At 36.3% G+C, this 26,252-nt stretch overlaps 1 protein-coding gene across 1 annotated transcript in view; it reads right to left on the bottom strand.

Annotated features, from left to right (window-relative positions):
- Positions 1 to 26,085, bottom strand: part of LOC145988919 (putative aminopeptidase PLBD2) — a 47,131-nt gene extending 21,046 nt beyond the window's left edge. Inside the window, exons 1-4 of the mRNA XM_083124217.1 lie at positions 25,708 to 26,085; positions 19,127 to 19,376; positions 16,019 to 16,113; positions 12,436 to 12,606 (exon numbers count right to left, since the gene is read on the bottom strand). Of these exons, the coding sequence (XP_082980343.1) occupies positions 12,436 to 12,606; positions 16,019 to 16,113; positions 19,127 to 19,376; positions 25,708 to 25,913 (722 nt within the window). The 5' untranslated portion in view covers positions 25,914 to 26,085. The remainder of the gene's footprint in view (positions 1 to 12,435; positions 12,607 to 16,018; positions 16,114 to 19,126; positions 19,377 to 25,707) is intronic.
- Positions 26,086 to 26,252: the final 167 nt, after the last annotated feature.

Genomic DNA, 26,252 nt, shown 5'->3' with positions numbered 1-26,252 from the left:
TGTCGAGTACTAATGTGGGGGTTATGAGCCACTGCAGCTAATACCGCAATTTCATTATTTTCTCCAGCAATTGTTCTTCGGCGATTCTTTTTTTTTTTTTTTTGGTTGTACTGTTGAACAACTGCGAAAAGAAGCATGCGATCGCAACCGGTCTGGAAAACGTTGAGCATCAAGAATCACAGCATTATTGATATTCCTGCCACTTTCTCCATAAATGTACACCATTTCAATTTTCTCTTGCACCGTTATAGCCTGCATTATAACCACTAATGGAGTCAAGGAAGAAAAACACTACTTCTGTCCTCTTCTTCAGGCTTCGTGGCAGATTATGCCATGTCTGTTTGACTAGGAAACAAGGTCAAATGGTCTTTAGGAGAAAACATGTGGTCTTGAAACATGCTCGGCAATCTGTTCAAAATGTTGTTAACTACTTATATATATATATATATATATATATATATATATATATATATATATATATATATATATATTAGGAGGTAACAATATGTTATAAACACATTCTTACTTTCCAAAGAAGCGCCAAACAGATCCGTATCTGAAAGATCCGGATCCGAAAAATTTTAGGATCCGATCCAAATTTCGGATCCTGCCAGATCTGGCCATCCCTAAACTGGACGGAGTAACCCACACCGAATGCCAAATAGTTTCATTCACAACTCATTCAGATTTACCCATTATACTAGCTTTATACACACCGGAGATATGACAATCTTGTACCCTCAGTGTTCGGGTTCGGGTGTGCACAATGAAAATAGTTGTCGACTTAATAAGTTTATTACACTAGGCCTTTATGCATATATCCACACACACACACACACACAACGGCAGGCCCCTGTGGTGGAGTGGTTAGCACATCGTGCTACGATGCCAGGGGTCCCGGGTTCGTGAGTGTCCATTCATCATATCATCACTCATCCCCCATCTTCGCAAATTAGCCAAAAGTGGTACAAAAAGTGAAGTAAAATAAAGCAAATCAAATCAAATCACAAATCACACACAGAACGAATTCACTATCTCTTCTGATATAACTTCACTGCACTTCGTTGTCCCTGAAGATCCAGGTTCGAAGCTCCTCTGCTAGAGTTTTGGAAAGGGAGGGCAGTGAACATTCAATTTTTCCTCTTATGAGGTACCAGTGGGGAAATATGGTACCTTATTTAATGCATAAATTTTTAACATAACTTATGTTGCATTATCATTCATCTTCTGGAATACAGTGTTGGGTTTTGGGGACAATAGGGCATTAGTTTGAGACTCATGGAACATTTAAACTGCCTTCCTACCAACAATAGAACAATACTAATGAATATTATAAATTTAATATAACCTTATAATCTTTATAGCTTATTTAACTTTACTCCTTTCATTAATTATTTAATTAATATAGCTGCTTAATCACGTTTAATGTGAAACTAATAAATGGTGACAGCCATCTTTCGTATAATCTACCTGGTAGGCCAAGGGATATTGCAATATCTCGTCTCCATTCTACCAGAGTAGGCCAATGGCCTACAATCTACAATGGCTGTTGTGAGATGTATAATCTAGTAGTAGGCCGAAGAATACTGAAACCCTTCGTTTTCGTTCTACTAGTAGGCCGTCTCCCAACAGTAAAAAAATTCAACAATCTAACCGTAACTTGATACAATGCATATTCGTTCTACCTGTAGGCCGTTCAACAATTAGGCCACACTGTAGGAGGTTGAGCTTGATTCAATGTGTATAATCTACCTGGTAGGCCAAGGGATATTGCTATCTCTCGTTTCCGTTCTACCAGAGTAGGCCTTTTTTCCTGAGCACCCGTGTGCTTACTAGGATGGGCTATTTGCAGGAGCAAAGCTTGTCTACCAAGCATTGCAGTGAATTTATATGCAGAAGCAATAACAAAATAGATAAGATTACACAATGCTATTCTCAACAATGACAAGAAAAAGAACAAATGCATAACCTTGTAACGATCTCACAGGATCGTTGCATCCTTGACTACTGAATAAGTGAAACTGTCAGATTATTTTTTATTCCTGTTTCCAAAATCATCCCAAAATGAAACTTACACCAAACAGCGATTGCATTTAACTGCGTAACATACTTTATTCCCCACAAAATTAAAAAATATTAAATGAATGTACAGTATTTCAAATATAAAGTAATATTTAGGTCTACTTTTAAAAAAATAACTTACCTAATCTAACTAGGAATGAATTGATTTTAATCATCTTTGACACACACTGCAAGGAAATTGTCTAACTTAGAACAGAAAATTTCAAGAAAAAACTGAGTATCGGCATAAGACCGGTTTTTCAGGCTGATGTTTAATATATACGCCGGCATATACAGTAATTATATAATGGCATCCACTGTACTATTAATTTTCATGATTAAATCTGTTGCAACTATTTATTCTCTTCTCTATACCTCCATTTCAAAATGTCCCATCTTTTTGAGACACCCTTACAATGCTTACTTTTGTGCTTCCTTTTATGAAGCTGAAAGTTGTGATTACTATTTCAATTAATATTTATGAAAAAAAGCACAAGTTACACATGCATTTACATTTGTTGTTCTCTATGTTCATTTTAAACTAATGTGTGTATAATAGCTCATTGCATAATATCATAGATGAAAGTAAAGCTAAGACCCTGCACATTGTAACATACTGTGAAGTCATGTGGGGTATGTGGAGGTAGGTTTCCAAAAGTGGCTATCTCCATATCATACTACTGTTCAAATGGGAGGCTCTTTTCATTCAATTTCTGGATTTTGAAATAATGTGACATTGTGATTGAAAATGCATGCATTAAAATTTTCAAATAATTATAAAAATGTCACTGTTTCATTAAAATAGAAACAGTAAGGTTTAATGAAACAGTAAGGAAAGGATTTCGAATATTTCATGGTTATTTACAAAATACAGTGGCCCATATTGTGAGATATTTTTGTAGGCCTACGTGCGAGAATAAAATATATAATAAACTTCTTACCTTGAATATTTTATTTGAACAAGAACTCAGTTATTTTATTGCCAACCTTTGTGGTAAAATGTTTATTAGCACAGCGCACTACGACACCAGGGGTCCCGGGTTCAAATCCAGGCATAGACATGGGTATTCCTTGTGAATGTTCCTTCATCAATTTCATCAAATCGTCACCCATCTTCATCGTTGGGATTAGCTAAAGTGGCAGAAAAGCAACACTAAAAAACAAATCAAATCCATTCTTCTCTTCTTTGGGATGCCAGAGGCCTGTATATCTTCACGATTTGAAGCTTATCCTCATGCAAAAGCCGAGCAAATTGTTTCGTCAATAGTTCGTTAATTATGTCACTCATTTTCGATTGGGCAGTGTTGTTTCGGCCCAGACGAAAAATTACCTACAACATGTCATTCTTTTCCCATTCCCGTAATAGTAGTTTCGCTTCAAAATTTACCTTTCCTGTGAAAAATCCCATGCTGGTTAGTGAGTTTTTTACAATTGGCATCGCTTTGAGGTTCTACCGCTGGGAAGACTGAAGAAAGAATCAGCAGGACGAAACCTGGTGATCTAGTCTGTGCTGGCGATTGTCTACAGTAAAGACACCCATAAACTATTGTTTTACCCCACGGTCGTTGTTTGAGACTGAAGCATCAGTCACATTTGCTTGTTGATTATTTCCTGCATTTAATCTGGGATTCACAGATAGACTAGCTAGCCTAGAATATACGTGCCTGGGGTACGATTCACAAACTGTTAGTAGTCCGATATGTAGTCTAATATGTAGCCACGTCAGGCCTGTGGTCAAATTTGTAGTCATTTCCTGAATTTGTGATTCTTGAAACTGTCTACGGTGGTCTACAGGCTACAGTCGACTACATATCGAGCCACAGTTGTGGGCAGTTCTTGTAGGACCCTCTTAACCCTCCTAGAGCGGGCTACAGCGAACTACATTCGTCATATTCTGTGTTTGTGTGTGACATCCAACTTCAAAAAAGAAAATAAAGCTACCAAAATGGCCCATAATCTGTGTTTTCACGTCTTCAAGTCCAGAAGGAAAAGACAGTGGGCATTTGCGTGTACTTAAAACACATTTTAGAGATATCGGAAATCCTTTTTCTGTTTCGGAAATATCTTCATAGTAATTTGGCACTGAATATGAGGTGCCAAGGATTGATCAAAATTGTGGAACCTCATTTTCCCAACAAAAGGATTGTTTCTCTCAACCTCCTGTAATCCAAGTTAGTAGTAGTAATAATAATAATAATTACCCATATCTTGCACTGATTTATATGAAAATACACTTCCATGAGCAGATTAAGTTAGGTAGGCATAATTTGTTAGCACCTCCTTGAAGGCATTCCTGCTCGTGCACAATACATTTCAAAACATAATTTATCTTGTAATTAATACTTTGTCCAACTTTTAACTGTGCTAATTAGTTTTCCAAGTTTCGAACCTACTTCCACAATCATTTCCAGTTTTGTAAACACTTCCTAATACCCCTATAAAATTTGCGAAAAATCATGAAACTTTCGGAACTGTTACCTAGGATTTCCTGCTATTTAAAAACAGCAATTTCATCTTCTACAAACCATAAATAGTAACAACACTCATTTTGAATCTTATATATCCCATAAGCCATGCCAAAATCGTCAATTATACGGAAGTCAAGCCCAACAGTACGCAGTTTGGTTTTGTATGAACGTGCTTGCAGGCAGACGGATGAGAAGAAGCAGCACAAACTTAAGTGACAGAAAACATGTGCATAGGTTATCGATGGCTGTAACAGGACAAAAGTTAATGGAACAGTACAAATAGTGAAAACATTTCTGAAAAGAAATGCTAAATCATACAAACTCCTGCATCCAAAATGTTCACAGTACACACACCACTTATCATAGCAACCTATATATTTTAGCAAGTTATGTACAATCGTTGTGATGATGTTTTTCATTATTGTTATTTATCCATGCCATTCCATTCACCTTCTCAATTGCCAGCCCCTGTGGTGAAGTGGTTATCACATTGCGCTACGATGCTAGGGGTCCTGGGTTCGAATCCTGGCCTGGGCATGGATGTTGAGTGTTCATTCATCAATTTCATCATATCATCCCTCATTCCCATCTTCGCAAATTAGCCAAAAGTGGCTCAAAAGCAAAGTAAAATAAAGCAAATCAAATCAAATCAACCTTCTCAATTGTTAACATGGGCTTCAATGAAGTCCCATGAGAGCTATTTTTCTTCTTTGTACAGTGCTCAAGATTTGTGTGAAATATAGTTTTACATAAATTTATTAAGCATTTACGTAATTTATAAAGAAAATTCTCAGCACAATAATTATGCATTTATTATGAAATAATTTTTAAAATGATCATGCATTAATACAAATTGTTGAAACGTATGTCATGTAAAAATTAGACGTGGATAAAAGTTGTGCTTTACAGCAGGTTTTATTTACACATTGTATACTTAGGGCATAGTGTAGATAGAGCAGGTATTGTCTGCTAGAACAAAACAGTACACTGTACTGACAGAAAACATGTAAACATTTAGAGTTTGTTGTGACGATTATGTGTTCATTACCATGTGCAAGCTATATATTTTATTTTTTTTACTTTTCTCAGGTTCCAAGTTCATTCTGGCTTCCCTGGGATCCAGACTCAGGAGCATTAATGCAAGGCACGGTATGGGATTTGTGCTTGGGAAGTGTATTGTACATAAAACTTCTTAGTTCAAATCCTGTATCAGCCAGCACAAAACATCTTTCGATGCATGTGAAATATTAGGGATATCACTATTATAAACAAGAAGCACTATATTTCATCTATTGGCAACCCCTCAGCACATTCATATTTAATTATGTAACACTACTTATTTTTTAATAGTTAAAAATTTGTGGTAGCAATTGTTGTAAAACAACTTAACTTTCAAAATAGTTAATACATGAGAGGAAATTGCATTAGAACATGATTTTTTTTAAAATTACTTTGTTGCACCAAAGCATTCTAGTGTAAATAGGTAAAGAGGTTAGGGTAACAGTTCGTTATATCGGAGACACATTAAAATCGGATATTTTGTGTTTTGCATGGTTCGTACTTACCAAATTTTGTATTGCGGAACATAGTTCAAGGTGCCATTATGATTTTTACATGAAAACAAACACAATTTTTCACATAGAGAGTAGTTTTTGTTACTCCTTTTTTTCGCTTTCGTAACACACAATATGGCGGGCAGAGGTTGACTACCATTGTAGGTATGCAGTGTTTCCAACCGTCTTCACCGAAAAACACCTATTATCGTGTTCGTCATGTGTGCAAATTGTACATTATGCATGCGTAGCTGACGATAGCCCCACGAACCATTCCAATAAGGTTAGGTTAGGTTTGGTTAGGTTAGGCAAGCATAGTTTAAAAAAGGGGTTGGAAACACAGACAGGGGGTTACGTCATCAAACGTATGCAGCATCCGGTTCACGTAGCAAAAGCAATGGCACTTGTGCGTCGGTGAGATATTTCTCTTGAAAAATACATGATTTCCCGGTCGTATAGATTCCACGATGAAAGAAAATACCTCGACGAACGTTGGAAACCTTAGAGAAACTCATTTCCGTAAGTAGTTTCTTTTGTAAAAATGAAGAAATGTGTCTCCAATATAACGAACTGTTACCGAGGTTAGCAAAGTATGCTATGATGCCAGGAGTTAAGGGTTCAAATTCTTGCCAGGACATGGATGTTATTGTGAGTGTCCTTTCGTCAATTTAAATATCTCATTCCTCATTCCCATCATCATGATTAGCCAAAAGTGGCAGAAGAGCAATGCAATAAATAAATCAATAAAGTGGTTTAAAAAATATGTGAACAGAGCATTTTTTTTTTAAATCTATAATCCCATATGGTTGGTTCTTTCATTATTGTGTGATTTCTAATCCAAATTGGTTACAAATGTCAACATTTCTTTTTTGTTATCTACAGGAATGCAAGGTATATTCTGGAGTGTATCAAATTGTGATGTCTGGAACTTCTAAGGATTTCTTGACATTCTCATTGAATGAAATTTCTGTAAATTGGAGGTGTAAGCAAATGTGATGTGAGTAATTGTTTTATACATAGATAATAAATGAGCAGGTAACAACAGCTATATCAGCTTGGTGTTACATGTTAAAAACACCAAACCTACTCGCATATGCATCTGATAGCAAAAATAAACATCTGAAAAGGTTAGGCTGGTTAAGTTTAATTCATTTCTGCTCTCGGATACAGGTGTGAGTAGGTTAGGTATGTCAGGGTTTGGTACTTCTAGCATACTCCAAGTTGCTGTAACTAGCTGCTCATAGATAATGCAAATGTATGTTGTTGTTTTTGTCGGGTGGTGGCAGTACTAGCCCTTCTTGGCAACAGACAATGAATGACTGTCTGCCGAGAATTCCATACAGTATAACATGGGACATGAAGATCGTCCTTAAAGAAAAAAGAAGTAACATGTAGGCCTATCTTTTATGTTTCCGTATAATGTGCATTCAGTCAGAAATCAAATTCATATGTACAAATGTAGCATGTAACATGACAATATTTTATTAATCAATTAAAAGTTGGGCCAAGTTCAAGGCATGAACAATTTTTGAGCACAAAAGCATTCAAAAGTGTGTTCTAATAATTACTGACATTTGTAATCCGTGATCGTTGAACTTAATTTTCGCTAGTGATTCCAATGGTTCAGATTCTACTTTGCTAGGTTTGATACTCAGTAGAGGTACATAGTGGCCCGATTAGCTGGGAATTTCTATTTACAACTTTTATCAATTGTATTCTACTGTTTTCTTGGAATTTACTGAAACTGAATGGTTTTGTACCAAATGCCTACAGTAGACATAATGTACAGCCAAGAGCAAAAATAATAGTAGGCAAATAGTTCATTGCTCTCTTCATTTTTTCATTCCACATCATATGTTGCTTTAAAGAATGGAATTCTGTTGAAGTAAAGCACATATTGTCCTCCACTTTTTAACATTTTCATTTAAATTTCACATTGTGTAGAACAGACCAAATGAAAACTGTTATGGACAACTCACCTACCATTTCTTTAACATATTGGCTGTAAATATAAATTGTCATTCCTCATGATAAACGATTTGTTTTCGTATCTGCATGAAGATGTAAACACAGTACATGTTTCAAAACACCTTTTGATGTACTGAAAACAGTACAGAAGACACACTAAAAGTGTAAATAATTTCTTTAGTATTATATTTAATGTGTATGTAGTGTGCTTAGCATAAGATGATGGCTGCAAATACGTATAACATTTCATTCCTCCTTATTAACAATGTTTATTTACGTCTGTTTGAAAATGTGAACACATTAGATGTTTCAAACCACCCATCGACCTGCTGAAAACAGTAGACAGAATTTTCAGCAGGGCTATTTGTGCATAAAATTGAGTAAAGAGAAACAGTTCATACAAAGCTCGCAACGTTAATCTTATCTTCAGGGGTTTGAACAGGTTAAGAAAACGTAGATGTTCCTGCCTACGAATGTCTACCTTAAGAAAATGTAATGACAAACAACTAAAACTGGGAAATTTGTAAAAAAAAGAAATTTGAGTTTTCTCGAGATATTCAGTGGGTAGATAATTTAATGCTTTCTTACTCCCTGCATTATAGATAATAATGGCAAAGCATGAAAAATCAGCTGCCTTTACATTTTGCATCATTCAATTGCAACATAACAAAAATAGTATTCCTTAGTTTTGCCGCATATGTTTCAACAGTGACGCAGTAGAAGGTACGGTAAAACATAGCATCTGTTATTAAATTTTGTTTATTTACAAACAATTACTTTAATTCAACAAGTATTTTCATTTTATACAAATTACTTTACGGTTATGCGTACATTACGATTACTTTGCAGTTTTAACAAACTAAACTAGTTTTCTATGCATTCTGCGTAAACAAACAACTCTCAGAATCTCGAAGTACGGCATGCATCGATAATTTCAAGGAAATAGCACAACAATCGATATCGATTCTTTCCATAGATATTGCTTAGTTTCGCCAAGTTCACCACTTTCCTTGTAGCCATGTGCTGTAGACAATTAAAGATATAGTCGATTCTTAGTAGACGGTTTCGTGAATCGCACTTTACTACATCTTTTACTACTAAAAACTACTACATCGTTGTGGACTCGATTTTGTAGTCACTTTCGTGAATCGCCCTGCTGGTTTCCACACATTCACAATCTTGGCTAATTGAGGAGGTGATGCCATCAGCACCATGCTCCAGTAGTCTTTATGTCTTAAGAGTTGCAAAAAGGTACCCATTTATTAGAGGCTGAGCAGCAAACACTAGATTCATTCCATACAGGAACACTACTGAAAAAATTACCAGCTGAAAGCAAGCACTCCAGGGATCAAACCTAGGCCTCTCAAATGGCAACCATGCACCCAACAAACTGGATGACTACTGCAGTTTTCAAATAACATGACAGTAGAAGGAAAGACTTGTATGTGACTTGAGTGGTTATACATAAGTATTACAACAAACAATACAGAAAAAACTAATTAACCCTTAGATGCTACATTATTAGCATCAATATCAAGTCTATTTCAGGGCGAAATTTTTAAAAAAACATACAACTCTAAAATATTCTAAATTAATACAGGTAGGGTCCTAAGCCGTATCCAAATTGGCGAGCATTCCGTTTTCTCCTGTTGCTTTTTTGCACCGTCGAAACCATCCAAATCTACATCCACTTTTCCTACCAGGTTTCAGCTCATATGTCATCCACGGCACTCTGGGGTGCACACAATACGGAAGCAGAAGACAAAGGCTAACCAAGCATCACGATGATTTCCACATATTTACTACTCACATTAAAAGTGTGGCACGTGATTTCTTATTTTACAATTTGTAGCGATTTTCTGCAATTCACATTGCAAAATCTTACAACGTCCAACTCGTTGTGTTGGAAATTGCTCCGCTCAGAATGGCGATAAAAAACTACTTATCAGTTAATTCCCTGATCCTCTGCCAGGTGGCATCACTGACTATTTGTGAAATATTTCGTTGTTATCATGCCATCTGCAGCTCGGAGGTTACAGGAAGTGAAGGCAGTTGTGTGGGTATGTGCGTGAGCACAGAACAGTTGCGTCGTGTGTTTGGTACACGTAATTCATGCGCTCCACTGCAAAAATGTATCTCGTAATACGTAGTTTGGACTTTGTCGTCTTCAGAAACTCCTGATGAATTGCCGAGATTTGTGGAACATTAATCAAGAGTCTTCAATAGCTAAAATAGATGTAGCTACGTTTCAAATATGGTACCGGTTGCACAATTGAAGCATACGAAGGAACACGGCATTTGACAGTTTGTACGCTGCCGGTGATATGAAAAAAGGAAGAGTGAGGTACTTCAGCTTCTCACCACAAGGCACGTACACCCAAGAGTGAAGGAAGTCGTCCCCTTGCCAGAACCTATAAGTTGCGATGCATAAAACAAAGGTAGGAAAGTGAATTTGTAGTTATTGGTGAATTAGAGTGTGAGTTAAGAAAAATGCCGATGTTTACTCGACAAAAAACTACTCGACTTTTCGTTACGATTGCTTCAAAGTGCTAAAAATAACTATTTGTTACTGGACAAGTTCAGTTTTACGTAGTACATATATGTGTAGGGGATTGCTAGAGAAACGACTGGATTGAATCCAGTAATTGATACCAAAGACGTAACTTTAGTGCAACACGTGGGAAAATTAATGGTGCGTCACGTGTTTTGTTAGGAACCTAGTACAGTTCGAACAAATGGATGAAAGTAAAATGGTGGTCTTAATATGCCCATACAATACAGTTTGATAATTGCCGTTCGTGGTGGGTTGGTTATTTTTGCGAAAAGACTTGTAACATTTTTTTTTGAACATGTCGCAAATAGTTACCTTAACTAATCGCGACGACGTCATTAAACAATGACGTTCCACCTTTCTCCCCCCCCTTTTTTTGGGTTTCCGCCAATTATTGGCGAATATGGCAAAGTGATTAAAATACTTGATTTTTGAATGAGCATCTAGGAGGGTACCTTGTACAAAATTGATGTAAAATTGTCGCAATTACTTGGCATGGTTTTTTGCTGTTTATACGCCTATGATAATGATGACTGTGTTTTAAAATATTGAAATCATTGGATTTAATCTTCGTCTCTAAAAATGATTGAAGCATAGACACTAAAGTAAGACAACAAAATTGTAGATTTCACAAAATTTGCTTATTTTGCAAATTTTGAACATTTCCTTTTTTTTTTGTTGAACGGTTCCTTAACATTTTTGAACAACAAATACAAGTATAGTGATAAATGTGGTACAAAAATGATTCAAAGAAATTGTTTCTAGTCAACGTCGAAAGGGGCATAATTTGTTACTTGATTGGGGTTAACCAACATTATCTTAATGTTATGGGGGAAATTTGTTAATGATTTAATTAATGAAATCTTGTTGTGGTAAATGTAAAAAGAACATACTCCTTGTTGTGGACATTTAATTGTTGAATAAACTGTGTCATTGAATGGTTGAAATTTGTACATCCGTTTTTGACTTCATATAAACTTAATTTTCCCTTTATCACTGCGTGGTCAAAAATACCAAAAGAAGAGTGAAATAGGCATTTGTAGTTGCATGTAATTGTAGTTTTTGGTGGAGGTGAATAATACTAGATTACAATAAGGTTACTGTAACGCATAATGCATTTTGGAAGTTTCTTGCAGCCCCTCTCTTTTCTTAATTTTCAGGATAAATTCGCAAAAAGGTAACATTCTAGTGTTTACCCCCCTACTTTTCTCAGATTGAAATTAGTAATTGTGAAGTTCATAGTCAACTTTGAGGTGCCGCGAACAACGTGGCAATAGCCTCCACCCTAATTGATTTTTATAAGTTCATACCAAGGTGCTAAAAGCGAAAACCACGGCCTTTGAGGTAGCATATAAAGATCCAGCCCAGTCACGACTTTAAAAAAAATAAAAGCACTTTGAAAACTTGAACGTTACAAATTTTCTTACATGCAGTGTTATCAAGAATATGTTCAATTCAAGTAGCACTGAGTTTTACATAGTCTATTCAGTAAATGTTACCTCTGCAAAGTGAAAGTTGCAACATGGCTAACAACTGCAGGGCTATAGCAGGTTCAAGCATACACTTGCTGTGCCTTCCACATCTCCCCTCAAACTCCACGTATACCGCAATTACGGACAAAGTTGGTAGGTTGATTATGTGGGTGGAACAGAGCTTTAGGCAACATCAGCTGGCGATTTGGATGCAGCCATGAACTATACCACATTTCATTCAGAATAGATCACACTACAACATCATGCCATGTGAGCTAGAAAGCATGATAAAATTAAAAATTTACTTTAAGTAGAAATGAGGTTTCACAATACCGGTTCCAACAACTAGAAACAACACCTACCTGAACCAAGTGTCATGGGCAACATAGAGATCTTCATTGCCTGGAAGGAGTTTGATGAGAGCAGAGCAGCTACCAGACCCCACGGTCCGTTGTCCATGGAGGAACAGTGGTTCTTCAGAAGCGTTCAGAGCAGGGACCAGGTCATCAAGATCTCCTGCTATATTCATCCACCTTTGTTAAAAGGAAATATAGTTTTACGTATATCGTATTTACTCGTGTATAATGCACACTCTTTTTCCAAAATGTTTGACCCCCAAAAACTGTGGTGCATATTATGCATGGAATAGTTCAGACAGCCAACATGAAACCATGTGTGTTTTCGCTGTGTCACTGTGCATATAACATGTACATACCAACAGGTGTAAATACAAATTACCAGGATGGATTTTTTTTAGTAATAATATTTTAAAAAAACACTATAAAAGAATATTCAGTTTGTAATGGAATGTCTTGGGACCAATAAAAAGCTGTGCCTTTATGGCAGAATTCAACCATGCACCTTCCTTCACGTGGCATGTGTATGAGCAGTATTTGTTGGGCAAGATACAATGGAAAATAACTTCCTGAGCACTGCAAATCCATAACATAATCTTGATAATACTTCTACAGAATAAAAAAGGTGGTTACAGAATTGAAAGCTTTGGGATGCTAAACATGTTGGAGAGAGAGTGGGCGTGGGTTGGTGACTCATTGTATTCTCTCCTCAGTCCACATAGAAACAGGTGTCTTACTAAATAGGTATGATGTTATTCGCTCTTGATAGGCATAGCAACAGCTTTACGACTACAACTAAAAAAGCCCTTTCTCGAACCTGAATCGTGCTGTGAATTATATATGAGATATAATTGTTTGTCCCTTTTTCCCATCAAAAATGGGGGGGGGGTGCATTATTCACACATTCACATTGTACATGCGTAAATATACAGGAGCGTATATTCTAGACTAGCTAGGCTATCTGCGAAGCCTGGAGTCTAGAGAATAAAATAGAGGAGAAAAATCGATCAGAAACTGTAAATAAAATTTTTCATATCAGTGAGATGATGATGGTGATTCTCGAGTTGGCAACCTGATTTCTTATGAGTTGGCAACCTGACTTCTTATGAGTTGGCAACCTGATTTCTTATGAGTTGGTAACCTGATTTCTTATGAGCTGGTAACCCTATTTCTATTCATAGCCTAGGACAACATGCAGATCTTGGAGTAGTATATGCCACTGTAAAATACGGTATTTATATTTCTTAAAGGAACCTAGTGACAGATCAACAAACTTTCACAGCAATTAAAGGACACCAAGGCAAACGATTTCCTCAGTAACATTGCTCGTTGAAGCCTTATTTTCATATTATTATCTATTGGAAAATAGCACCTTCTACCTTGTATGTAAGCAACCACATGGTTCATGGTTCCCACTGACGTTTATTTTTTTATTGCAGGAATGGGACACACGAATCAGTAATCTATCGGTTTCGGCCGATATAGGTATATCGGTAAAATTACCTGTTATTTTACCGATCCGATATATCTATAAATATCTTATAATTTAGTGCAAAATTATGTCATTTTGTTATAATTTTTATTGATAATCTCCACGCACTACTTTTTAAAAAAATGTCTAAATATGCAACTCCTTTTGCACTGCAGTCGCCTTGAAACACACATTTTTTAAGGAGGTCAATGAATTATGAAAGTTCTTCATGTATCATTTGGGATTTTATATTGGATCAGCAGAATATAGGTTATCAATCAGTATTGGTAAATTTGAAATCGGTACTTTATTGGTATCGGTCAAAATTTCATATCATCCCATCCCTGATCTATTGTATAAGATAGTTAAAACAATGACACAGCAAATAAACAAGAAAGTTAGAAGTTGCAGTTTTTTCCCTTTTCCATCAAGGAAATAAAAAGCAGACTTAATTCAGGGAATGTGTGTTACTTTCTTTTCATAAACTTTTATCTTCTCATATAATATCTAAGAAACTGAGTTTAAATATACAAAACAGTAATTTTGCCTGTGGTATTAAGAAACTTGGTCCCTTACATAAAAAGAGGAACATAATTGAGAGTATTTGAAAATAAAATCCTTTGAAAAATATTTGGATGAGGTGACAGGTCATTGGGGAAGCTTACATAATTTCGAACTACATAATTTGTATTCATGTCCAGATATTATTAATTTTGATTTGATTTGCTTTATTTTACTTCGCTTTTTGTGCCACCTTTGGCTAATTTGCGAAGATGGGGATGAGTGATGATATAATGAAATTGATGAATGCACACTCAAAAATATCCATGCCCAGTCCAAGATTTGAACCCCTAGCATCATAGCACGATGTGCTAACCACTTCGCTACACGGGCCGGCCAGATATTATTAGAATAATTATTAGAGATAGCCTAATGCTGAGATGGACATAAAGAAAATTGGTAGGGATGGAAAATATTGGATTGATCTTCCCCAAGATATGGACAGAAGGATGGCTTGTGTTGCTGCAGCCATAAACCTACAGGTTTAAGAATGCTAGAGAGTTAGTTAGTTAGTCCTTACCTACATTACTAATAGTATATGTGTGTACTGTACCAATAATATTTTTCAATATCTGACAAAAAAATATGAACATAAGTGGGTACATTCATGGATCATGGTTGATTATATGCAGGATAACAATGTAGTTTCTTGAAAGCAAAATTACCTATCACAACATAAATTCAGAAAGTGACATTCAAAAATTCACAAGCATGAAATACAAAGGTAAAGTGTTCCCCTGTGCTTAGCAACACACCATGAAGGCATATAGGGGGTGTGAGGGTAACGCTCCACACTTTCTTGATCCGGTCGTGAGTAGGGGTGATGAGATCAGCATCACGCCCCTGACTGCCTTTACCCCCCAGGTACCCATGTTATTCGATGCTGGGTGGGCACCGGGGCTGCTTCCAATGTTAGAAAAGTTCCCAGATTTGAACTGGCTGGGGATCGAACCCGGGACCTTTAGCATGGTTGTCAGACGCATTACCGACTGAGCCACCGCAGCCACCTACCTACAAGCGCGAAATTATAATGAAAATTAAGGAATTTCTAATTGTGGACCAAGAAGAGAAAACCTCTCTGGTTTCCCTGAATTTTCAACCGTATGCAAGCAGAGCGAGTGTGGACGATCCAAACAGCTGTTTAGCATGTAATCCCACTCTTGCATTGCCACGATGTGCAGCATTCTTCAACACATCATCGTCACTCTTATTGAGTAGCATGTGTCTGCATCATCACATCATCATAAAGGAGAAAATCGTACACAATGACTCTAGAGAGATGCAATATTTAACATTGTTCACTTTTATACAATAAGGCAAGGGAAGCTATAAACATGGTAATACAGGTACAAACAAAGGGCAAATGGGAGAAGAAAAGAAATGACTGTGCACTTTAGTTTGTAAGTTGCCAGGGTTCTTTTCATCTTAGTCAAGCTGTAAATGAATGAATTTTGAATCAATAAATATAATCGTAACAAGTTCAATCATTCATAATTTTGTTCCACTTGGTATATTAATATGAGCTTTGTGTCCCCCCAAATACACAAATTTACTCACAATAATTCTTTGAAACCCAAAGGATCCACATCACCAGCTGTTCCATTCTGTACTCCAACAACCAATCCATTGAGCTGCTCATAAAAAAGTTTCACCTGGAACAGAGTTACTAACATTAAGGATCTTTTAGTTAAATTTTAAAATGTCTGAGCCAAAAAGTTTCAAATTTTTCATGACAGTTAAATTTCAGTATAATACTGAAATTCATAACCAAACTTTATTTCAGACTACATTAGAAGACATGGCAAAACTTAAAAGTAAACCAAATGAGTCACATTACACACTTGATATCAGAGATCCAAAAGCTACATTTTAAAAATAGTTTCCTACAGCTACAGCCACCAAGAAAGTAGTTTTGCTCTTTTCACTTCTTCTGCATAAAAAAATTGAACAACTACAGTGGAACGGCAATTTTACCTTTTTCAGGGGAAAGCTGAAAAGGCTTAAAATGCGGGAAAATGTAAAATTGAAGAAAACTTTATTACCATTTACTAGGTTGGGACCAGCAAGATTGAATGTATAATGCAGGAAAATTGTAAAATCCGGTAACATAAAATCAGCATTCCACTGGATATTAAAAAAAAAAAGCTCTTAGCAGTTGTACTTAATAGATAGTAGGTCCACTTATTCTTATCAGTAAACCTACCAATTGTTATACTTTGATAGTGTCACCATTTCTGACTTGTTGCATGATAAGGTGTCTATACATCAATTTACATTTGATATCCGAGTATTGCAATTAGGGTACTACCGAAATAAATGTTTACAACTATACATAAAATATAATTTGGTAGATTATTATTTATACACAAACATTTTTATGAAGTACAATTATATCATTTTTTAAATAGATGAATTTCAAGGCAGTATTTGAAACAAAAGAAAAACAGTAGCATTTTTTCCCTCACCAACTTCATCTAGGATGTTCATTGTCGTGATCAAGATGGATATCTAGATTTTCTGAGTATCCAGATAATTATGATAACTGATATCCAGATATCTGTGACTAAGATAAAATAATTCAAGTGGAAGAAATCTTTACCCTTGATATCCTATTTTTTAAATATTTTTATCTGAGTATCCGACATCCATATACTGTCTCTATGAATTAGGGATGGGACAGATTATTATTCAATGTTGGCCAATATAGGCACATTGGTGTATCAGTTTATCAGTAAAATTACCGATAATTTTACCGATCCCATATATCGATAAATATCTTTGCAATTTTTCATGTCCATGGAGAAAAATTCATGCAGAAATCAAGCAGAATTCCCAGAATTCAAAGCATTCCCGATGAGTAGCCACCCTGATATCCATCGTCTGCATATTTAGTTGTGTCACACAATGTCTCCAAATAAACACTAACCATAATATATTGATGGATGTCAGTTGATTGCCTGTATTTCACAGCCAATACTAATGAACTACAATACATGGATATCAAAATTACTATCATCTGGATTATCCAGATTGCCATTATCTTCTAATAAAGTTGCTCTTTATGAACCTTCTGCACAATTAAGAGTTTTTGCTGACAATTTTTTCACGCTGTTGTAACATATAAAATTTAATTTAAAATATCAAGAAGAATTGTAGCTGTAGTGGAACTTTTCCTACAAGCTACAATAATTTTACAGTGAACTACACGTACAATTTTAAAAATGGCCTTTAAATTTACATTTTCCATATATCTAGCTCAATTAAATGACCATTAATTGAAATTTTAATAAATGAAGATTCCTCGCTTCTTTTGGGTAAAACATCAAGGGTCAGTAAATACAAAAGAAATTGACACAATTAAGATTATTTCATTCTACAGAGTGTTTCAAAAGTCACTCAACTCAAACTTTGATGGCTTATAACATGACAACAGAAAGAGATATTTACACGGGTTTTCTGCATTATAAAGCCTCTTACATTGATATATTTCTCAATGCTTAACATTATCAGTTAACTCCATACTGATAATTCTGTAAATTAATAACTGACAGAAGGTAGGATTAAAATCTTTCCACAAATATACTTTTGAGTGAGAAAAATATATAATAAATTAAGGAAGGGTCATACTTAGACATCTGATGACTATCATTTCTACCAATATTGGTCATGTGCAGCATTTGGTGGATTTGAGATTGACGATTTTGTGGATTAAGTAAAAAAGTGCCATTTTAGGGGCATATCATCTTAGCTTAGTATTTCTGTTTAGTTTCAGCTGCTTCAAATGATTTCTGTGAATCTTCCACATTTATGTTAAAGTTAATCGACAATTCATGTGAAACAAGTGCATCCTAAATACGCCTCAGAAAAAAAAGGTTTCAATCTGTTTATAATTTGGAGATAGAGCATTTATAAGGTGACCCTTTTTTCGAGTCTGTTCCGATCTTTTGAAAATGTTAAACAGGATGTCAAAAGGTCCCTTTCTTGTGACAATGGCTTAACGGCATAAAATTACTGCAACACCTTCTCTACTATTACTATGATGAATGATTTCTAATTCTAAAGGAGATGAAGTGCAGTGAATATCACCATATTATGTAAGTTATTTACACAGTATTCACATATTTATTTAGTTTTAAAACCTAAGTATTTATGATGAAATACATGGTTGTTAAAGGTTCAGGAGTTGTAAATAATTCAATTCCGGTCCAGGAAAAAATCAGCAAGCGTAAATGGATTCTGGACCATAATGACCTCTTTATCTGTAAAGTATTTCAATTCAGTCCAGGAGCCTTTTTTCCAGATCAATTTAAATACGGTTCAGGATCTCATTTTTTCCTTCAGAAAAATATGAAAAAATGTCCCGTCCCGTTTTGTTGTTTTAAAAACCTGATGACCTTAATTTACATACTCAGTGGACGATTCTTCACATTTCATTTTAAATAATACCCCGTGATAAGATAAACAGCCCATCTTTTTTTCTCTGTAACTAGTCCATTCATAGGGGGCAGCACTGCCACCATTTCACTAGCGCCTGTACTATCATTTTTCCTTACAAATGGCAACGTACATAAAATGAACCTACAAAATATGGCGACATTTCTGGTCGTACTGTCGGTCACAAAAACATGTGCATAAAAGTCTACTAACCACAAACGACAACCATACCTGGTGCCAATAAGGATCATCGTCACCGTATGCTCTCACTGTGTTTGTAATCCAGTTTAAATTCTTCTCAACGTACGAGTCTATCTTTTTGCATATTTCCTTTCTATCTTCATCACAGAAGTCCTTCATAACATTCACCCAATGCATATGAATAAGGTCGTAGGTTAGGTACCCTTCAAGAATACCAGCAGCATATGCTTGAATGTCATCAGGGACTGACGGATCTGTTTCTACTTCTAGAAAACTCCATCTACAAATACAAAATATACACAAAGAAATGTTACACATTAAATTAAGATATAAATATGCACTGTAAAACACAAACTTGGTGATCACTTCATATGCATATTTATAGGTGAAATACCATATTTACACATGTATAATGCACACTCTGGATGTGGAAAAGTGACAAGATTTTTATCTGGTATATAAAATGCAGTAAATTAATCTTCAAGAAATGACTTTTTTAGTTGTAGTTGTAAAGTTGTTGCTATGCTGATCGAGAGTGAATCACATCATATTTATTCAATAATTCACCTGTTGCTTGTATATACAAGTCACCAACCCATCCACCTCCCCCTTTCCCTCCACTGTATTTCCCAAAGCTTTCACTTTTGTAACTACCTTACTTTTATAGGCAGTGACATAGTGAAAACATGTGTGGTTTCATGTTGGCTGTCCGAATTACTCCGTGCAACCAGTTGCACACAAAAATTTGCTAGTTTGTAAGCCTCTTAATTTTAAATGGACTGAGGTCAGTCCCAACACAGTACTAAGGAAAGTGACTAAATTAAATAATTCACGTAGTGAGGATTATTATGGATTTTCTAATTATGTACTTAAAAATATTATTCATGGAATTTTATTACCATTGACATACCTTATTAATTTTATGATAACAGAGGATACCTATCCAAATAATCTAAAAATTCCAGTTACAATACCTTTATATAAAAGTGGTGAACATCTCCAATTATCGACCTATATCACTAGTAACTATATTTTCAAAGATAACCGAGCATTCCATAAAAGAGCAATTATGTAACTACCTTCAAGGTAATAAGTAGGGCTCGGAAGTTGAGGACCTATAAATTGCCAAAAAAAGACCTAAAAATATAAAAAAAGGACGTATAAATGAGATCCAAATTAATTAATAACTTCAGCTTTAATTACATATTTAATGAATAAAAATATACAAAATTCTGGGTGGTATGGAAAACACAGTGCGAAAAAACTGTATGAATGAAATGCATCTTCTTTCAGTCCAAAAATGTTTTTCTCTCATTTCAGGAATGGTTCAAATATATTTCCTTCTTTCTTCTTTTTATTTCTTTACACCAGAAAGGATGTTGAAGAGGTGATGAACTGATGATGATTCGAATTGAGAATGAGCAGTAAAAACGTAGTCGAAAGAAGGTAAAGTTGCACAAAAAAGCCATTAAGACCTAAAAAAAGGACCAATAAGCCAAAAAACGCCGAAAAAGGCAAAAAAAGGACAAATAAAACCCACCTTTTTCTGGCCTACAATGACCCAAAATGAACATATACAGAGTGTCCGAAAAGTCACGCAACCCGGTGTTTACGACCGTATAACGGAATAGCGAAACGGAATTAGAAGAAACGCTTTCTGCCAAGAGAATGCCCTGTATATTGGGCAACCCTGAAATGTGGGTATCCCTAAATGCTTCTCTTACGCAAAAATATGACGATGTTCGGATATATTCTTCAACAATAAACACTCTTTCCTGTGTAGAATATGGCATTTTAAAAACACACACACGACGTCAGCATAAGACACAATCTGGAATGCCCTTCGCGGCAAACAGCAACCACCTAAGGCAGAGAAAACATAACAATTGATACACGTTCTTCTGAACACACATTTCAGGGTTACAAGGTGTATGTAATTTATTGCATATGTTCGAGAATAACCAACTTTCTCCTTTGTCGTTAAAAGTGACTTAGTGTGATAGCCTGAGGTGAAACACGTCTGTTAGTGACACGTGACACCAACAGTGTTGCCAGTGTCCCTCGTAATATTGTGAAAACATCGATTTTTGGAACAACCCATTTATTCCCTTCTGCAATGTTTTTGAAACTTCGTCAAAGTTCTTTTTCTGTCAAATTCAATAGATGGCCATCCAAATTGTTCGTTGGTATTGTGAAATGTTGCAATAATTTACCTCAGTGAGTTCTGTGCATCAATACACACGATTTGCAAATTTTTTTTTTCCGCCTTTGGCAACACTTTGCTTATTTGTTATTAAAACATGCATGTTCTTACATATGATTGTCTCTCTAAATTTTCCCAATATACAGGGCATTCTCTTGGCAGAAAGCGTTTCTTCTAATTCCGTTTAGCTATTCCGTTATACGGTCGTAAACACCGGGTTGCGTGACTTTTCGGACACTCTGTATTATGTTAGGCCTCGTCTTCGGACACTAGAAAAAAAAAGGATTTTTCCCACAACTTCCAAGCCCTAGTAATAAGCTAATATCTGACAGTCAGTTTGGCTTCAGGCCAGGTCAATCAACAATAAAGGCAGTTGAAAGTCTGGTTAATGAAATAATAACTAGCTTTGAAGCTCGTGAAATAACGTGTGCTACACTGATTGACTTGAGTAAAGCATTTGACACAGTATCCCATGAAATACTGGTAACCAAACTACAGTACTATGGTATTAAGGGTGTTGAATTGGCTCTCATCAAATCATATCTCACAAATAGACACCAACTGGTAAAGGTCGAGGAACAACAATCTGACTTCCTTGAAGTCATAAGTGGTGTTCCCCAGGGATCAGTTCTGGGACCTTTACTGTTTCTCATATACAGAGGATGGACAAAAATACGGAAACACCTGGTATAAAACAGGTTGCCATTTCAAACACGATTTGCATCTGAATGGTAGGTGGCGCTGTGGTCACTGGCACTTCCTGCGAGGTATACACTCTGGTCAACCTGACAGATGGGCCAGTTACAGTTCAGCGACCGGTCCGTGCAGGTTATCGTGAATCATGTCTGAGCTGACAGTTTCAAAGAGGGCAAATTGTGGGTGCGCGTATGGTGGGAGTTTCCGTGACGAAAGTAGCGGAAATGTTTGGTGTATCAAGAGGCACAGTCTCGAAGATCATGACTGCCTATGAGACTTCCGGAAAAACCGCATCAGCGAAACACCAGCGTGGACGTAATTGTGTGTTGCGTGACAGAGACAGACTCACATTGGGTAGGATTGTGACCAAGCAGAAGATCACCACGGCCCCAAAAGTCACTGCTGAGCTGAATACAGTGCTTACAAAACCTGTTAGCGTCAAAACAGTCAGAAGAGAACTCCACAAGCAGGGTATTCATGGCAGATCTGCAATTCCCAAACCACTCGTGACTGTTGACCATGCTGCTAGATGGAGACAGTGGTGCAACACCCATAAAAACTGGACAATGGAGCAGTCGAAGACTGTAATCTGGTCGGATGAGTCATCTGTTACATTGTTTCCAACTGCTGGCCAAGTGTATGTGTGAAGAACGCCAGCACAAGCGTACGATACAGACTGTCTGTTACCGAGAGTGAAGCATGGTGGTGGTTCAGTGATGATTTGGGTAGCCATCTCCTGGTATTCTGCCAGACCCATCATCACCCTGCATGGACATGTCACTGCCAGGGACTACGTAACCATTTGAGTGACCAGCTGCATCGCATGGTGCAAACTTTGTTCCCAGATGGTGATGCCGTGTTTCAAGATGACAGAGCCCCTGTTCATACAGCTCACATCGTCCAGGACTGGTTTGATGAGCACGAAGATGAAGTGTCACATCTGCCATGGCCTCCACAATCACCAGATCTTGAGGTTATTTTGCAATTTCTAGACGTGACCACCAAATTTTAACTGCAGATTCGTGATTACGAGGCCAAGATTAGTGACTATGCCGAATTTGAAAGCAATTCGAGATACTTCAAATTTTGTAAATTTATACCAAAAAATACCTTATGCACGCTTCCCATGGACAATGTATTCTCAATTGACAAGCAACAGTAAGTATTGTAGACTAGTGGGAATGAATATAGAAGTAAATCGGAACCTAGTAGAATGCATTTAGGGACTTTATTTTAATGCTAAGAGAACCTGACCTGCCTAACCTAACCACAAAAGTATATATTGAAAAAGTAATCGCTAAAACTCCGCAGTATGTGTTAACAGACGTAAATCAAAATCAAACCATTTAAAAATTGCATTCGTAGCATGATGAAATTGCAATAAAAGAAAAGGAACTTGGGCCACCTAACTTAACAATGAAAGCATTTAGTGAGGAAATACCCCTTCACACCCCACACATGTGCAGTAGATGGCAGCAGCTGTCTGTATCAAAAACGACATAAACGAATAGCTGTATGCAAACAAAGAATCATGTAGGAGTATAGGGAAGAGAAATGTCGGTCTCCAGAAAACATTCAGTGTTAACACACATAATTAGAAATTAAACGATGTAAAAAATGCATGTGCTTCATGATACATTTGGAATTAAAAAATCGGAATTTGGGCTAGTATTAGTAGTAATAGAATAATAAATATTAGTAGTATTATGAAAAACTCGCTGACCAAGGCAGAAATTTATGTACTTTTGTACTTGGTGCAGAGTCTGAAAAAGACCTTGCTAGAAGGTTGAAACCTTACGTTTATAGTTTGTTATATAAAAAAGGAAAGTTAAAAACTGTACTTACGTATGTGAGTATGATGTTTCTACTGTAGAACGACGTTTCGGAGATTGACTATCTCCTTCTTCAGGTTCGTATAAAAAAACTAGGTACTTAGCATAGTACTGCGTCGATAGTAATATGAGGATAGTTTGTTTTATAATAAAATAAATATTTGTCTTGGTCAGCATATGGAGTTTTTCATATCATAGACACAAGGCTTAATGGTGTAGTATTATAATAATAGTAAATTTGTCTGTATCCCTGTAGGGTACTTGTTTACTATCCTTCGGACACATTTATTTATTTTTACAGAAGAAACTACTTACCGTAATAAGTTCCTGTAGCATTGTCAAACATCGGGAAGGTGTTTTGTGTGATGTGGGAATGTTTCATAGCTGAAATTCATGTTGTTTGTTGAAAATTAATTCTCCGACGGAGAATAGCTAGCCCCACGAACCATTGGCGCATGGATAGGTTAGTTCTGTTAGGTTAGGAAACCTAGTTAAAATTTGGTGTCATGTAAGTATCAGGATCTAGAAATTGGAAATAATTGCGAACCATTGGCGCTAGCCCCACGAACCATTGGCATGTGGTTAGGTTAGGAAACATAGTTAAAATTTGGTGTCGTGTTAGTATCAGGATCTAGAAATTGGAAATAATTGCGAACCATTGGCGCTAGCCCCACGAACCATTGGCGCGTGGTTAGATTAGTTCGTCTCAGGCATGCAAAAAGGCCTATCAGAAAGACTTACTGGTATTGTGAAAAATTGCAATTAATTTCATCAAAACAATGTTGATACACCTTCAGGAATGTTCCGCGAAGCAGATACGTAAGTACGAATGTCAAAAATTGAAGAAACTAAGTAGTTATAGGTGTCCGAAGGATAGTAAACAATTACCCATTGTTTTTTATCTTTTCTACATATTTCAACCCATTAATGTATTTGCCATTATCATTTATGCTATGTTGGTGACACTATACATCTTCATTACTTAAGAAATTAAGGTAAATATGCGATATCGCCCGAACGGATTTCTTCAAATTTACAGGAGAAACTACTAACTGAAATCAGTTTCTGTAGCAGTGTTGAAGTTCTTCGAGGTATTTTCTTTCACGGAAACTGAAAACTTCACCATAGAATGCTGCAGAACAAGAAATAATAACTTTTTATGAAAGAAAATTGCATTTTCTGTAAAGCAACAACATTATGCCGTTGTTTCCATGCAGATGGCGCTAGCGTCAAAAGTCTCGCGGTCTCACCAGTGTTTCCAAACGTGCCTTTTTTTTTTAAGACATTTTTTTAACTATGCTTACCTAACATAACCTTGCCGGAAATGGTCCGTGGGGCTATAGTGAATGGTTTTTGTGGCTATTGTGAATGGTTTTTGGGGCTATTGTGTATAATTTTTGGGGCTATCGTGAATGCTTTTTTGGGGCTATCCGTCAATGGTTTGTGATAACATAATGAACACGAAAGTAGGTATCTTTCGGTGAAGAAGGTTGAAACACTGCATACCCACTCCAAATCGACAAAACACAACCACGACGCGCGATGATCCATGATGAGTGCACGCCATATTGTCTGTTACCCAAGCGGAACAAGGAAAAGAAAAAAATACTCGTAATATGAAAAGTTGACACTATTTTATGGAAAAAGGCATAACTTTACCTTAAAAAATCTTCCGCAATGCAGAATAGGTAAGTATCAATGCTAAAATTGACGAAATAAACGAGTGAGAGGTGTTCGGGCGATATCGCAAAATTACGGAAATTAAGGTAGGGGTTAACTGCCAAATCTCAAAATTGTTTTGGGAAGATAAAGAAATGTGCCTCTTATTTCCTGTACTACTTCCTACAGGGTAATACACACCTTGGAAATAGAATACTAACCCTGTATCATTAATATGATTTTTGAAGGAACCTCTTGCAACAAAATCTTGGTGAGTGTCGCCAACAATATTGTATCCCTCGATTTCATTCCAGACAATATACGCACTTCGCTCTCTGCTACGTTGATACACATGTGTACAGACAAAGCTACATTGAAAGAGAATTACCGGAAAGAACGAAAACACAATTTTTTTAATCATTTTCATCTCGAAAGCTACAATTTGCTTGTCTGTTTATAAGTTCAATGAAGATGTTGGGATAAGGCTCCACAGTTGTCAATTGTTATTTTCCAGTCACGTGTTTTTTGTTTACAATTCTAAATGTAATATAGCACAGATTAGATAGTCTGCGAGTCCAACGTTCTTTTCTTCTTCTTCTAGAAGCAAATCATTTCACATTTCATGTTTTCATCGAAAAATAAAATAGAAATGTTCTGAGTCGGTTTAATTGAAATGGTAGATGGTAAATTTTCCGTGGTAGATTTCTCCTGTATATATATCCTTGCCAAAGTATGGTCCTCATGCTGGGCATATGGTCGGCTCACT

The sequence above is a fragment of the Lepisma saccharinum genome, chromosome 6, assembly GCF_977018435.1.
Source record: "Lepisma saccharinum chromosome 6, izLepSacc3.1, whole genome shotgun sequence".
Taxonomy (NCBI): domain Eukaryota; kingdom Metazoa; phylum Arthropoda; class Insecta; order Zygentoma; family Lepismatidae; genus Lepisma; species Lepisma saccharinum.
This window is presented reverse-complemented; position numbering and strand designations above follow the sequence as displayed.